Raw genomic sequence first — 14,970 nt, 5'->3', positions numbered from 1 at the left:
TGTCGCGCGCAAGACCCAGATCCGTAGCTCAAAGGTCAAGGTCACACTTAGACGTTAAAGGTCATTTTTCATGATAGTGCATTGATGGGCGTGTCCGGTCCATATCTTTGTCATTCATGCATGGATTTTAAAATAACTACGCATGAATGTGTGGCACAGTAAGACGACGTGTCGCGCGCAAGACCCAGCTCCGTAGGTCAAAGGTCCTAAACTCTAACATCGGCCATAACTACTCATTCAAAGTGCCATCGGGGGCATATGTCATCCTATGGAGACAGCTCTTGTTTCTTGTGATTTTTGTGCTTAAATTCATGCATAGAGACATGTGTCCCAGTAACAACTGTTTCAGGCATTATTTAAGAATTACTTTTTAGCTCACCTGTCACTTTGTGACAGGATGAGCTTTTGTGATCGCCCTTCATCCATTTTCCGTCCGTTGGTCGTCCGTTCACAATTTCTTGTGAACACGATAGAGACCACATTTTGCAACTGATTTTAATAAAACTTGCACACAACTTGTAATGGCATCTTATCTCGGTTCCTTTTGAAAACTTGCCAGATCCCATCATGGGTTCCAGAGTTATGGCCTCTTAAAGGGACAAAATTTGCTATTTTTGGCTTGTGAACAAGATAGAGACCACATTTTGCAATTGATTTTAATAAAACTTATGCAAAACTTTTATTGGCATAATACCTTATTTTGTTTTTAAAACTGGTCAGATCCCATCATGGGTTCCAAAGTTATGGCCCCTAAAAGAACCAAAAATTGCTATTTTGGCTTTTGCAGCCATATAGAGACTTTATGGTTTGATTTGATACAAACTTGCAAAATAGCTTTAAGACAATAGGTCTTAGATTCCATGATGAATCCGGCAGATCCAATCATAGGTTCCGGAGTTTTAGTCACTGATTGACCCCTGAAAGAGCCGAAATTTGTTAACTCTACCTTGTGAACATGATAGAAGTGACATTTTACATTCGATTTTAACCACACTTACACACAACTTAAGTCACAATAATATCTTGGTTCCTTTTGAAAACCAGCTAGATTTCATCATGGGTTCTAGAGTTACTGCCCCTTTGAATTTTCTATATATATATATATATATATATATTCTATATATCTTTCAGCCATATAGAGGTTTCATTTATGCTTTGATCTGATACAAACTTGCACAGAATATTTATCTTGATGATCTCTAGGCCAAGTTCGAAACTGTGTCACGTGGGTTCAAAAACTAGGTCACCAGGTCAAATTAAATGAAAAGCTTGTAAACACCCTAGAGGCCACATTTATGACTCTGTCTTCATGAAATTTGGTCAGAATGTTCATTTTGATGATTCCTAGGCCGAGTTTAAAACTGGGTCATGTGGGGTCAAAATTAGGTTGCCCTCTCAAATCAAAGGAAGTGCTTGTTAACACACTAGATGACATATTTATGACCATATCTTCATAAAATTTGGTCAGGGTCTTTATCTTGATGATTACTATGCCAAGTTTAAAACTGGGTCATATGGGGTCAAAAACTAGGCACCCGGTCAAATGAAAGGAAAAGCTTGTTAACACTCCTGAGGCCACATTTATGACCATGTCTTCATGAGACTTGGTCAGAATGTTCATCTTGATGATTTCTAGGCCAGGTTCGAAACTGGGTCATGTGGGGTCAAAAACTAGGTCACCCCCTTAAATCAAATGAAATGCTTGTTAACACTCTTAGAGGCCATACCTTTGACCCTGTCTTCATGAAACTTGGTAAGAATGTTTATCTTGGTGATTCCTTTGCCAAGTCCAAAACTGGGTCATGTGGGATCAAAACCTAGGTCACCACTCAGATTAAAGGAACAGCTTAGTAACACTGTAGAGGCCACATTTGTGACCCTGTCTTCATGAAACTTTGGTGATTCCAAGGCCATGTTAACAGGTGGGCGATATAGGGTCATCATGACCCTCTTGTTGTTTAACTTGTGAAATCCAATGAAAAACAAATGTAAGAATGAGGAATTTAGATGTTAGAACTAGTATAAGTCCCTGATAAAGGAAATTGTTTGTTATGATAATTTTACCAATGGGATAATTCAGTTTGACTTTGAGCTGTGGAAAAGTCATGCTTAATTCTATGAAAAGAAATATGTTCAGATGAAAAGTATGAGAAGTGTGACAATGATTTCAGAGTCAGTACCGACTGATCTACGACACACTGGCAATGTACGTACAAGTCTGGAACACTGTCATACCGTCTGCACGACTTCCTGCTGTTGCTCACAAACTTATGCTCAAAGATCCTCAAACTAATCTACTGGGATTCGAGAAAGAATTTCAGGTAAGGATTGTTTTTGTCTGTATTCGGGCTCGATATTTTGTTCGTAGAAGCTATTTACATTTTTATGCCCCACTTCGAAGAAGGAGGGGTATATTGTTTTGCAGATGTCGGTCGGTCAGTCTGTTGGTCGGTCGGAATGTAGACAATCCGTTTCCGGATGATAACTCAAGAACGCTTGGGCCTAGGATCATGAAAGTTGATAGGGAGGTTGGTCATCACCAGCAGATTACACCTATTGATTTTGAGGTCAGTATGTCAAAGTTCAAGGTCACAGTGACCCTGAACAGTCACTGTTTCCAGATGATAACTCAAGAAGGCTTGGGTCTAGGATCATCAAAGATGATAGGTGCATATAGATTTGCCATTGTCCGTCCTTCCGAGAATGTTGTGTCGCGCCTAGCTCCAAAAGTATTTGGCGTAGAGTCACAAAACTTTACAGGAATGTTGGTCAGCATGTGTAGTTGTGCACCTGGGGTTTCGCGTCCAGATTCATTCAGTCATGTAGGAGTTATAGCCCCTGACTTAGTAAAAAATTGGTCATTTTAATGTTGTGTCGCGCGTAGCTCCAAACGTATTTGACCAAGAGTCACTAAAGTTTACAGGAATGTTGGTCAGCATGTGCAGTTGTGCACCTGGGGTTTTGCGTCCTGATTCATTCAGTCGTGTAGGAGTTATGGCCCCTGACTTAGTTGAAAATTGGTCATTTTAATGTTGTGTCACGCGTAGCTCCAAAAGTATTTGACCTAGAGTCACCAAAGTTTACAGGAATGTTGGTCAGCATGTGCAGTTGTGCACCTGGGGTTTTACATCTGGATTCATTCAGTATTGTAGGAGTTATGGCCCCTGACCTAGGAAAAAATTGTCATTTTAATGTTTTGTTGCGTGTAGCTCCGAAAATATTTTACCTACAGTCATTACGAAGAGAAATGAGTTTTTTTGACAATGGTATACAGCAGCCAAGAACTTCATGCCTGTCTACATACTTCTCAGACCACAGCATAGTCACCGTTGAGTTCAAGCAACATTAAAATGTGGTGATGGACAGGTATCTAAAAATCTCAGAAAGCATATATGTTTATATGTACATAATATATGTTTTTTTTTTTTTTTTTTTTTTTTTTTTAAATAGCAACATATTGTTTTTACAAAGTTGATCTGTGTCCTTTGTCATGTAGTGGGGGCATCTGTGTCCCATGGACACATTTCTAGTTAACTTTCTATTTCAGTTCCTTCAAGATATTGTGCCAAAAATTCCAATCGGAGATTGTGCTAGCGGCCATAGAGACGAAAACAGAAACAAAAGCAGGGACATCATGTTACTGCCACGTAAGTTTTCCCCTTTGGATATAAAATTAATTTGTTGTTTTGTGATAGATATTTATAAGTAAAGCTAATAAAATTTGATACATGAATGATATACAGAATGAAAAATCAGTGTTGATTAAATTTGTTAACTTTTGGACAGATGTAAAAGTGTCGAACATCAGCCAGGTATGAATTTCCAGATCAATGTAGAAAAATGTTGAGGTTTTTTTTTTGGAGTCCTAAACAAGCAAGTTATTATTACTGTAAAATGTTTTTAGCTCACCTGAGCATATAGGCCAATATAAAAGAAATTTTGAATATCTTCTTCTCTGACTCTATAATAGCAAGAGCCATGATAATTATATAAAGTTTAACCTGACTGTGTACTGGTACCATTATCTTATAAAAACACACTTGAAGCCTTTTACACAGGTGAGTGCTTTAGAGTCAATGACCCTTTTATTTGTTTTTGTTGGGTTTAATGTTGCACGTTGTGGCAGCTTTCATGCTTTGATGGTAGAGGAAGACCCCAGGTGCACTTCCGTGCATTATTTCATCATAGGCAAACCCTGGGTGAACCACCGATGAGCCCACTGGATGGCTTCCTGACATGAAGAATTCAGTGCCACAAGTGAGGCTCAAACACACATTGGTGAGGGCAAGTGATTTGAAGTCAGTGACCTGGGTTGGAACCTGGGTAGAACCACCGACCTTCCGTAAGCTAACTGGATGGCTTCCTCACATGAAGAATTCAGCGCTTTGTGTGAGCCTTGAACCCACATTGGTGAGGGCAAGTGATTTGAAGTCAGTGACCTTAACCGCCCGGCCATAGAAGCCACCTACTGTTAAATGACTCGAAGTAGAATGACTGTTCCCCACACAAACATCCCAACACCACCAAATATAGATTTGCCCTAAGTGATTCTTTGGTGCAGCTGCCCCAATAATCTTACAAAGAATTGTGTCACCTCCATTATTCTTAAACAGAACTTGTCCTTAACAGGAAAAGAAAAAGGACATTGTGTTTCTTTCTCCTACCAGTTTCTTAATATTGGAGATGAATGTATTTAAATTAGACTTATGTGTCAATGTTCATCTTGCCCGCCCGCATAGCTAATTAGGGAGAGCGCAGATGTGGAAAAGTTGGCAGTTACTTGTGGGGAAGAGTTTAGTACTTATAGTACTTACAAGAATCCATTAACACTGGTTAGGTCATAAACACTGGTTAGGTTACATAAATGAACTGTACTGCTGTTTAAAAGTGGTGCTAAACCCAAAACAAAACAAACAATTTTCATGTGAGCCGCACCATAAGAAAACCAACATAGTGGCTTTGCAACCAGCATGGATCCAGACCAGCCTGCACATTCGCGCAGTCTGGTCAGGATCCATGCTGTTCACTAACAGTTTCTGTAATTGCAATAGGCTTTGAAAGTGAACAGCATGGATCCTGACCAGACTGCACGGATGCGCAGGCTGGTCTGGATCCATGCTGGTCGCAAAGCCACTATGTTGGTTTTCTCATGGCGCAGCTCATGTAGTCTTTTTTGTGGCGAATTGCTTTACTTTGAATGATCTGGATTACCATTTGCATTAAGGATCATAATAATACTGATGGGTCAAAAGTTGTTTGGATGTTTATTACAGCTGAAAGAGCGCGGCCTTACTTACAGACCATAGAGACTCATGAGTCGGGAACAGACTTTATCAATGCAGTTTATGTTGATGTAAGTTTTTTTCTTTTCATTTTTAGCTCGACTATACGAAGAATGGAGAGCTATCCTACTCGACCTGGCGTCGGCGTCCTTCCACGTCCGCACTTTGGTTAAAGTTTTGATGCACTTTCTCTTTATCTTTGTTATTACTTAATGGATTTACTTCAGACTTAAAATAGTTGTTCCTCATCATCATCCACATCATATGGCACAAGGGTCATAACTCTGGCACCAATATTTCATGAATTATCCCCCCTTTTTACTTAGAATTTCAGGTTAAAGTTTTGGTGCACTTTCACTTTATCTCTGAGTTATTACTAAATGGATTTGATTCAAACTTAAAATAGTTGTTCAGCATCATCACTCACATCATATAATACAAGGGCCATAACTCTTGCACCAGTATTTCATGAATTTTCCCCCCTTTTTACTTAAAATTTCAGGTTAAAGTTTTGGTGCACTTTCACTTTATCTCAGTTGTTACTGAATGGATTTGATTCAAACAGAAAGTAGTAGTTCCACATCATCTCAACATTATATGACTCAAGGCCCATAACTCTGGTACCAGTATTTAATGAATTATCCCCCTTTTACTTAGAATTTCTGGTTAAAGTTTTGATGCACTTTCACTCTATCTCAGTTGTTACTGATTGGATTTGATTCAAACTTAAAATAGTTGTTCAACATCATCACTCACATCATATGACACAAGGTCCATAACTCTGGCAGCAATTTTTCATGAATTATGCCCCCTTTTACTTAGAATTTAAGGTTAATTTTGATGCATTTTCATTATATCTCAATTATTTCAAAATGGATTGATTTAACATGACTCAAGGTGCACCAGTATTTCATAAATTATGCCCCCCTTTTTGCTTAGAATTATTCTTATTTAATGTTTTGATACACTTGATCCTTATCTCTCTTATTACTTCATACTTTTGACACAGGCTCAAGCTATTATCTAATATCTTCATCCACATTGGAGTCATTTAACACTCTAGTGACACCTTCAGCTTCATCAAATGAGCCCAGTTTCACTATCCAGCATCGAAATAGTCGAGCGCGCTGTCTCCTGTGACAGCTCTTGTTGTCATCTTAGTAGAAAACCTATATATCTCCTATTTAGTTCAGTTGAACTTTGGGTTCAGAGTTGGCAAACTTTTAGGTCAGAGCTCTGTTGGTATAGGTGGATGGTTCAGCATCTGTTGCTTATAATTCAAAAAATGTTTATCATAAGTCATTCACAGTTTTACTTAATTATTTTCTTATCTGAAACTATTCTGATTTACACCAAACTTTGTATGTAACATCCTTGCATGTATATTTCTCAAGTTTAATGCTTAACCTTACATTTTAAAAAAAAATTCAACTAACATCAAATCATGGAAAGAAAGAATTGTTTCACATGTAACTTGGACAGCATATAAAACATGTATATTACTCTACAAAACTATTGTCACTCTACTGATATATAGATACATTGAATACTGGAAAAGGATTGCATAAAGGGGCCACACATTCAAACAGTTAAATGCCTTTAAAAACCATTTTCAAAGAACTTACATATCTTTGTTTTGATGTACAGTTGAAACTCGGTATCTCGAATTTCAAGGGACCATGCTTTTTATTTCGAGATAACCGAAATTCAAGTTATGAGGAGGGACGTATATGGACGATATGATGCAAAAAGTTGGTTCCGATACCCTTTTTAATCTCCTGCATTTGGCACATTATAAATTAAATATACCTTGCAATAAATCTTTTAAAACGCAACACAACATGATTATGAATTTATATTATTTTATTTCCATTTAAACATAATCATATATACACAATATATACATACATATACGTCAGGTAACATTTCCGGCATATGCGCATCAGTCATCATAAAAACGTCACACATCGATATTCAGCACATTTGATAAATATTATTACAGCACATCTGATAAATGAATATGTTACAAAAAAGATAAAGAATAACATTCGCTATGGATGCCAAAAAGGCCAAAAACGAAAGTAGAATTTCAGCAAACATTATTAAACTAAACCAAACATGTTCATGTTTCATGCATACTAAACGTAACTGTGATTGTCTAACACCTGTCACAACTTGAGCATTTGTAACAAAGTTATTGATCTTAGCTATTCTGCATTGTCACAATCAAACTGTTCAAACTAATTAATTTATAAGTTTAAATTAAAAGCAATTTTCATAACATCTCAAAAACAAATGACCGCTGATTAAAGAAATCTAATGTTTACAGCAAACAATCATCATTATGACACGTGCGAACAAGTATTACATCATCTCACTTTGATAATCGCCGCACCTTTGATATGTCGGCATCACGGCTTACTGCTTAGGAAATAAACATGGACATGTGTTAATAACCAACCTCATTCACAATGACATGTGTGAAATTTTATCGCATATTTTTCTCACTTCGAGTCTTACCGAGTTTACAATGCACTTGAATTTTACTGATGGGACTGAAAATCCCTTTCGACACATCCGGAGTCTCGGTAAGTCAAATTCTGACATAAGCGGAGTTGAATTACATATATAAAGAAGGAAATTTGACGGGACTTGAAAATTTCTTTGACTTAAGCGGAATTTCGAGGTAAGCGAGTTTGAGATACCGAGTTTCCACTGTATTTGCAATAATGTCCCAGTGTTGGAATTTCACATGACTAGGTGGAACATAGTTTCCTGTAGTTGTTTATTTTTGTTTCTTTACAAATGGCATTCATTTTTGAAGGGGGACAACTTTTTCAGAATATTTAAAGTATCCATCATACAGGACAGTATGGCAGAACATGTAATGGTCAGTAGTTTGTTGGTAAAGATGTTATTCATTTATCAAATATTTCTGTGTTTTGACAATATACTCCTTACCCTTAATGAATCATCAGGGTTTAAAATGGAAAAACTTTAATTTGAAAATTACTTCCTCTCAGGAACCACTTGATGAATGTTCTTCAAACTTGGTCAGAAGCATGGTCAAAAGGTATATGTACTCTGCAGATTAGCAACTTGAGTCCTTTAGGACTTTGTTCTTGATCTCTGTAGATAAAGCATCTAGTTTCCTTTCCTTTTGTAGAGGTAGTCTGTATGTTCTCCAGGAGCAGTACAAAACAGAAATGATCATGCCATGTTTTGTTCAAGTGATCGTTGTATTTCTTTTAGCCAAGCTGAATTAAATGTTTGGCACTGAAAAGTGTCTGGCACTGGGCAGTAATCATCCAATTTATTTGGCACTATTGCACTAAAGGATCATAAGAAGAAATTTCAAACTACTTTTTCTCATTAACTGAATTAATTATTTCACCAGAGAGTTATTAGTATTATTTATGCTACCTGTTTCATCATTGTTTCGTATTCTATATTTTGAAATGATTTTGTGATTTGATACTTATAAGATGGTTATGTCTACTGACATTTTCATTAAGTCTTGCAATTTTTCTACTTCTAGGGCTATCATTCAGACAATAGTTTCATAGCAACACAGTGGCCTATGCAGAGTACTATGAATGACATTTGGCGACTTCTGTTTGACTTCAAAATCAATACTTTCGTAGTGCTTCATGAAAATAAATTAAACAGGGTATGTATTGTTGACTTCAAAATCAATACTTTCATAGTGTTTTATGAAAATAAATTGAACAGGGTATGTATTGTTGACTTCAAAATCAATACTTTCATAGTGCTTTATGAAAATAAATTGAACAGGGTATGTATTGTTGACTTCAAAATCAGTTCCTTTATAGTGCTTCAGGAAAATGAATTGAACAGGGTTTGTATTGCTGACTTCAAAATCAATTCCTTTCATAGTGCTTCAGGAAATGAATTGAACACGGTTTGTATTGCTGACTTCAAAATCAATTCCTTCATAGTGCTTCAGCAAAATGAATTGAACAGGGTACCAGTTTGTATTGTTGACTTCAAAATCAATTCATTCATAGTGCTTCAGGAAAATGAATTGAACAGGGTACCAGTTTGTATTGTTGACTTAAAATCAATTCATTCATAGTGCTTCAGGAAAATGAATTGAACAGGGTATGTATTGCTGACTTCAAAATCAATTCCTTCATAGTGCTTCAGGAAAATGAATTGAACAGGGTACCAGTTTGTATTGTTGACTTAAAATCAATTCATTCATAGTGCTTCAGGAAAATGAATTGGACAGGGTACCAGTTTGTACTGTTGACTTCAAAATTAATTCCTTCATAGTGCTTCAGGAAAATGAATTGAACAGGGTACCAGTTTGTATTGTTGACTTAAAATCAATTCCTTCATAGTGCTTCAGGAAAATGAATTGAACAGGGTATGTATTGCTGACTTCAAAATCAATTCCTTCATAGTGCTTCAGGAAAATGAATTGAACAGGGTACCAGTTCGTATTGTTGACTTAAAATCAATTCATTCATAGTGCTTCAGGAAAATGAATTGGACAGGGTACCAGTTTGTACTGTTGACTTCAAAATTAATTCCTTCATAGTGCTTCAGGAAAATGAATTGAACACGGTACCAGTTTGTATTGTTGACTTCAAAATCAATTCCTTCATAGTGCTTCAGGAAAATGAATTGAACAGGGTACCAGTTTGTATTGTTGATTTCAAAATCAATGTATTCATAATGCTTCAGGAAAATGAATTGAACATGGTATGGACTGCTGACTTCAAAATCAATTCCTTCATAGTGCTTCAGGAAAATGAATTGAACAGGGTACCGATTTGTATTGTTGACTTCAAAATCAATTCCTTCATAGTGCTTCAGGAAAATGAACAGGGTACTGGTTTGTATTGCTGACTTCAAAATCAATTCCTTCATAGTGCTTCAGGAAAATGAATTGAACAGGGTACCAGTTTGTATTGTTGACTTCAAAATCAATTCCTTCATAGTGCTTCAGGAAAATGAATTGAACAGGGTACCAGTTTGTATTGTTGACTTCAAAATCAATTCCTTCATAGTGCTTCAGGAAAATGAATTGAACAGGGTATGTATTGCTGACTTCAAAATCAATTCCTTCATAGTGCTTCAGCAAAATGAATTGAACAGGGTACCAGTTTGTATTGTTGACTTCAAAATCAGTTCCTTCATAGTGCTTCAGGAAAATGAATTGAACAAGGTACCGGTTTGTATTGTTGACTTCAAAATCAATTCCTTTATAGTGCTTCAGGAAAATGAATTGGACAGGGTACTGGTTTGTATTGTTGACTTCAGAATCAATTCCTATATAGTGCTTCAGGAAAATAAATTGAACAGGGTATGTATTGTTTACTTCAAAACCAATTCCTTCATGGTGCTTCCAGAAAATGAATTGAACAGGGTATGTACTGCAGACTTCAAAATCAATACTTTGTAGTGCTTTATGATATTAAATTGAAAAGGGTATGTTGTGTTGACTTCAGAATCAATTCTTTAGTTTTTTTATGCTAATAAATTGAACAGTGTATATATATTGTGGACATCAAATCAATATCTATATAGTGCTTCATGAAATTAAAACAATAGGGTATTTAGTGTTGACTTCGTTAGAAAATCTAGAAAAAATGGGGGGGGGGGGGGACTGAAGTGACACAATGTTGCCATAGCTTGTGTGATAAAATTCAAGTATAATCTTTAAGGTGCAGATATTTGATTGGTGCCATGTCTAGGCACAGTAACACTTCATATGACATTAGTGCTTGGTGAGAAACAATAAAATCAGCATTCCATTAAATTTATTAAGCTAAAATAAAACTAAAAGATATGACATTATGTTTTCAGAGTACCCAGTGCTTCTGGCCCAAGGTACTGGATGAGGAGGTGAAATATGGACCAATCGGAGTAAAGTACCTTGGTTGTCAGAAATATCCGCACATTATCATCCGGGCATTTGCTATTAGAAAGGTATGATAGGCCTCTGATAATCAGACCCCCATGTTTTACCAGCTACTTGTTGATAAAAGCTCAGTTTTATTTTTCAGCTTTATTTAGTGCATATAACAGGGTGGTCAGTAAGATCTGGGAGCTGAAGGATTCACAGGACTATTTATAGATATCTTGAGGAATTATCCCAACTATATATTGCCAATCTGAGTGATTATCCATGCTTTTTATGGAAAACAAAAGAAACAAATAAAAACATCTGTCTGTTGTCTGCTTGGAACCATTTATTTGACCCTTATCATGCTGGACACGATTGATTCTGCCCTTGTGACCAGTGTAGATCATGATCAGCCTGTACATACATGTAGTTCGATCAAGATCTGCACTGTTCACTATTCAGTCAGTATCTTTTTAGTAAGCACCCCTAACTGGTACTGTCCAAATTGCAAGATGGACAAGTTCATTTTAGAAATTTAGCAGGGTAATGGTTAAGATATTATTGACTACCCTGATTATATACTGCACAGACTGCCTCCAGGTGCAAGTATTTTGCTTCAAATGATATAAGTCATCATGTTAGGAAAGTTTCATCCTGCAGGACAATGTTTACTTGAACAAGCGTTTCAATTGAAACAATGAGTCAGAATAAATCTATTTTGAATTTGAATCATTTTTGCTTATTTACAGATATGCAGAAACAATCCAAATTTGTTAAAAATTAACTAGATGCTTCTTTTCAGCATGGTGACTCACATTTTATTACCAGCAAATAGAAACTGTTTCTCTACTGCTAGTGCCACAGTGGTCCATGTATACCGTAAAGTGTTCTGGGCTATACCCTTAAAACAGCACGCCTTCACATTTATGCTGTAGTTTTGAAATTGTAGACAGAGGTGTCATGATTAAAATTGCACAATACTTAGTGTTAAAGAAGCAAACTGAGAGGCCTAGTAGTTGCTTCTTGATGTTCACATATGAGCCGCACCATGAGAAAATCAACATACTGCATTTGCGATCAGCATGGATTCAGACCAGCCTGCACGTCCGCGCAGTCTGTTTGTTTTGGTCATTCTTTGTCCCTAATGGTTCTTTGTTCCCTTGTTATTCATACCTGCTTACATAGTTGGTGCAGCAGGGCATGGACAAGTACTAAATACCCAAGAGAAGGGTATGTTTTTTCGGATACGTTTGTACAGATTTAATAATAGATGTCAGACAATGAAATATATCAGGCATATAAATTTAATTATGAGAGGGGGGAGACATATTGTTTTTGCCCTGTCAGTCTGTACGTCACACTTCATTTTCGATCAATAATTGGAGAATGATTTGACCTAGAACCTTCAGACTTCGTAGGATGGTAGGGCTGCTTGAGTAGACGGCCCCTATTGTTTTTGGGATCACTCCATCAAAGGTCAAGGTCACATAGGCCTGAACATTGAAAACCATTTCCGATCAATAACTTGAGATCCACTTGACCCAGAATGTTGAAACTTCATAGGATGATTGATCATGCAGAGTAGATGATCCCTATTGATTTTGGTGTCACTCTGTTAAAGGTCAAGGTCACAGAGCCTGAACATGGAAAACTGTTTCCGATCAATAACTTGAGAACCACTTGAACCAGAATGTTAAAACTTCATAGGATGATTGGACATGCAGAGTAGATGACCCCTATTGATTTTTGGGTCACTATTAAAGGTCAAGGTCACAGGGGCCTAGTCATGTAAAATCATTTCTGGACAGTAACTTGAGAACCACTTGACCCAGAATGTTGAAACTTCATAGCATGATTGGATATACAGAGTAGATGAACTCTATTGATTTTGGGGTCAGTCTATTAAAGGTCAAGGTTACAGTGGACAGAAAATGGAAATCCATTTCTGGTCAATAACTTGAGAACCATTTGACCTAGAACCTTCAAACTTCATAGGGTGATAGGACTTACAGAGTAGAAGCATGGCCCTTATTGTTTTTGGGGTCACTCCATCAAAGGTCAAGGTCACAGGGGGCTGAACATAGAAAACTCTTTCCAATCAATAACTTGAGAACCACTTGACCCAGAATGTTGAAACTTAGTAGGATGATTGGACATGCAGAATAGATGACCCCTATTGATTTTGGGGTCATTTGATCAAAGGTTAAGGTCACAGGAGCCTGAACAATAACTTAAGAACCACAACGCCCAGAATGTTGAAACTTAGTGAGATGCCTGGACATGCCAAGTAGATGATCCCTGTTGCAGCCAACCATCATTGTCTCTTTGACTTTCGCTCCTTTTCCCTATTGACTTCTTGCCTATATGACTGTGCATTGGGGAATACATGAGCTTTTTAGCTCACCTGAGCAATGCTCAGTTGAGTTTTTCTGATCGCTCGATGTCCAGCATCTGTCGTCTGTCTGTCAACATTTAGCTTGTGTATGCAAAAGAGGCTGTATTTTTCAACTGATCTTCATGAGATTTGGTCAGAATGATTACCTTGATGAAATCTAGGCCAAGTTCGAAAATGGGTCATCTGGGTTCAAAAACTAGGTCGCTAGGTCAAATCAAAGAAAAACCTTGTGTATGCGATAGAGGCTGTATTTTTCAATTGATCTTCATGAATTTTGGTCAGAATGAATACCTTGATGTAATCTAGGCCGAGTTCGAAAATGGGTCATCTGGGGTCAAAAACTAGGTCACTAGGTCAAATCAAAGAAAAACCTTGTGTATGCTATAGAGGCTGTATTTTTCAATTAATCTTCAAACATTTTGGTCAGAATGATTACCTTGATGAAATCTAGGTCAAGTTCGAATATAGGTCCTCTGGGGTCAAAAACTAAGTCACTAGGTCAAACCAAAGAAAAACCTTGTGTATGCAATTAAAGGCTGTATTTTTCAATTAATCTTCATGAATTATGGTCAGAATGATTGCCTTGATGAAATCTAGGTCAAGTTTGAATATGGGTCATCTGGGGTTAAAAAGTAGGTTGCTAGGTCAAATCAAAGAAAAAGCTTGTATATGTGATAGAGGCTGTATTTTTCAATTAATCTTCATGAATTTTGGTCAGAATGATTGCCTTGGTAAATTCTAGGCCGATTTCGAAAATGGGTCATCTGGGATCAAAAACTAGGTCACTAGGTCGAATCAAAGAAAAACCTTGTGTATGCGATAGTGGCTGTATTTTTCAATTAATCTTCATGAATTTTGGTTAGAATGATAGCCTTGATGAAATCTGGTTCAAGTTTGAATATGGGTCATCTGGGGTCAAAAAGTAGGTCACTAGGTCAAATCAAAGATAAAGCTTGTATATGCAATAGAGGCTGTATTTTTCAATTGATCTTCATGAAATTTGGTCAGAATAATTGCATTGTTTAAATCTAGGTCAAGTTCGAATATGGGTCATCTGGGATCAAAAATTAGGTCACTAGGTCAAATCAAAGAAAAACTTTGTGTATGCAATATAGGCTATATTTTTCAACTGATCTTCATGAAATGCGGTCAGAATGATAGCCTTGATGAAATCTAGGTCAAGTTTGAATATGGGTCATCTGGGGTCAAAACCTAGGTCACTAGGTCAAATCACAGAAAATACTTACTTATATTCAAGATTTTTGCTTCAATTTTAATGATAATTGGTTAGAATATTTTTTTCCATGAAATCACTAGGTCAAACATGTTTACACTGTTATGTTGTGTTATGGTGTGTTTCTCAGGTGAGCGACCTAGGGCCATCTTGGCCCTCTTGTTTACAAAAGCATCTTCTAGTT

The 14,970-nt window shown here is 36.8% G+C and overlaps 1 protein-coding gene across 7 annotated transcripts in view; it reads left to right on the top strand.

Moving 5' to 3' along the window:
* The window catches only part of LOC123525078 (receptor-type tyrosine-protein phosphatase mu-like), a 217,894-nt gene that overhangs the window by 181,041 nt on the left and 21,883 nt on the right, over nt 1-14,970 (top strand). For all 7 annotated transcript variants that reach the window (XM_045303811.2, XM_053538195.1, XM_045303816.2 and 4 more), the window contains 5 exons: nt 2,172-2,321; nt 3,548-3,647; nt 5,274-5,353; nt 8,821-8,952; nt 11,118-11,240. In XM_045303811.2, coding sequence (XP_045159746.1) covers nt 2,172-2,321; nt 3,548-3,647; nt 5,274-5,353; nt 8,821-8,952; nt 11,118-11,240 — 585 coding nt within the window. The remainder of the gene's footprint in view (nt 1-2,171; nt 2,322-3,547; nt 3,648-5,273; nt 5,354-8,820; nt 8,953-11,117; nt 11,241-14,970) is intronic.

The sequence above is a fragment of the Mercenaria mercenaria genome, chromosome 3 (genome assembly GCF_021730395.1).
Source record: "Mercenaria mercenaria strain notata chromosome 3, MADL_Memer_1, whole genome shotgun sequence".
In the NCBI taxonomy this organism is placed as follows: Eukaryota; Metazoa; Mollusca; class Bivalvia; order Venerida; family Veneridae; genus Mercenaria; species Mercenaria mercenaria.
Note: the sequence above shows the minus strand (reverse complement) of the source record. Positions and strands in the feature narration are given on the sequence as shown.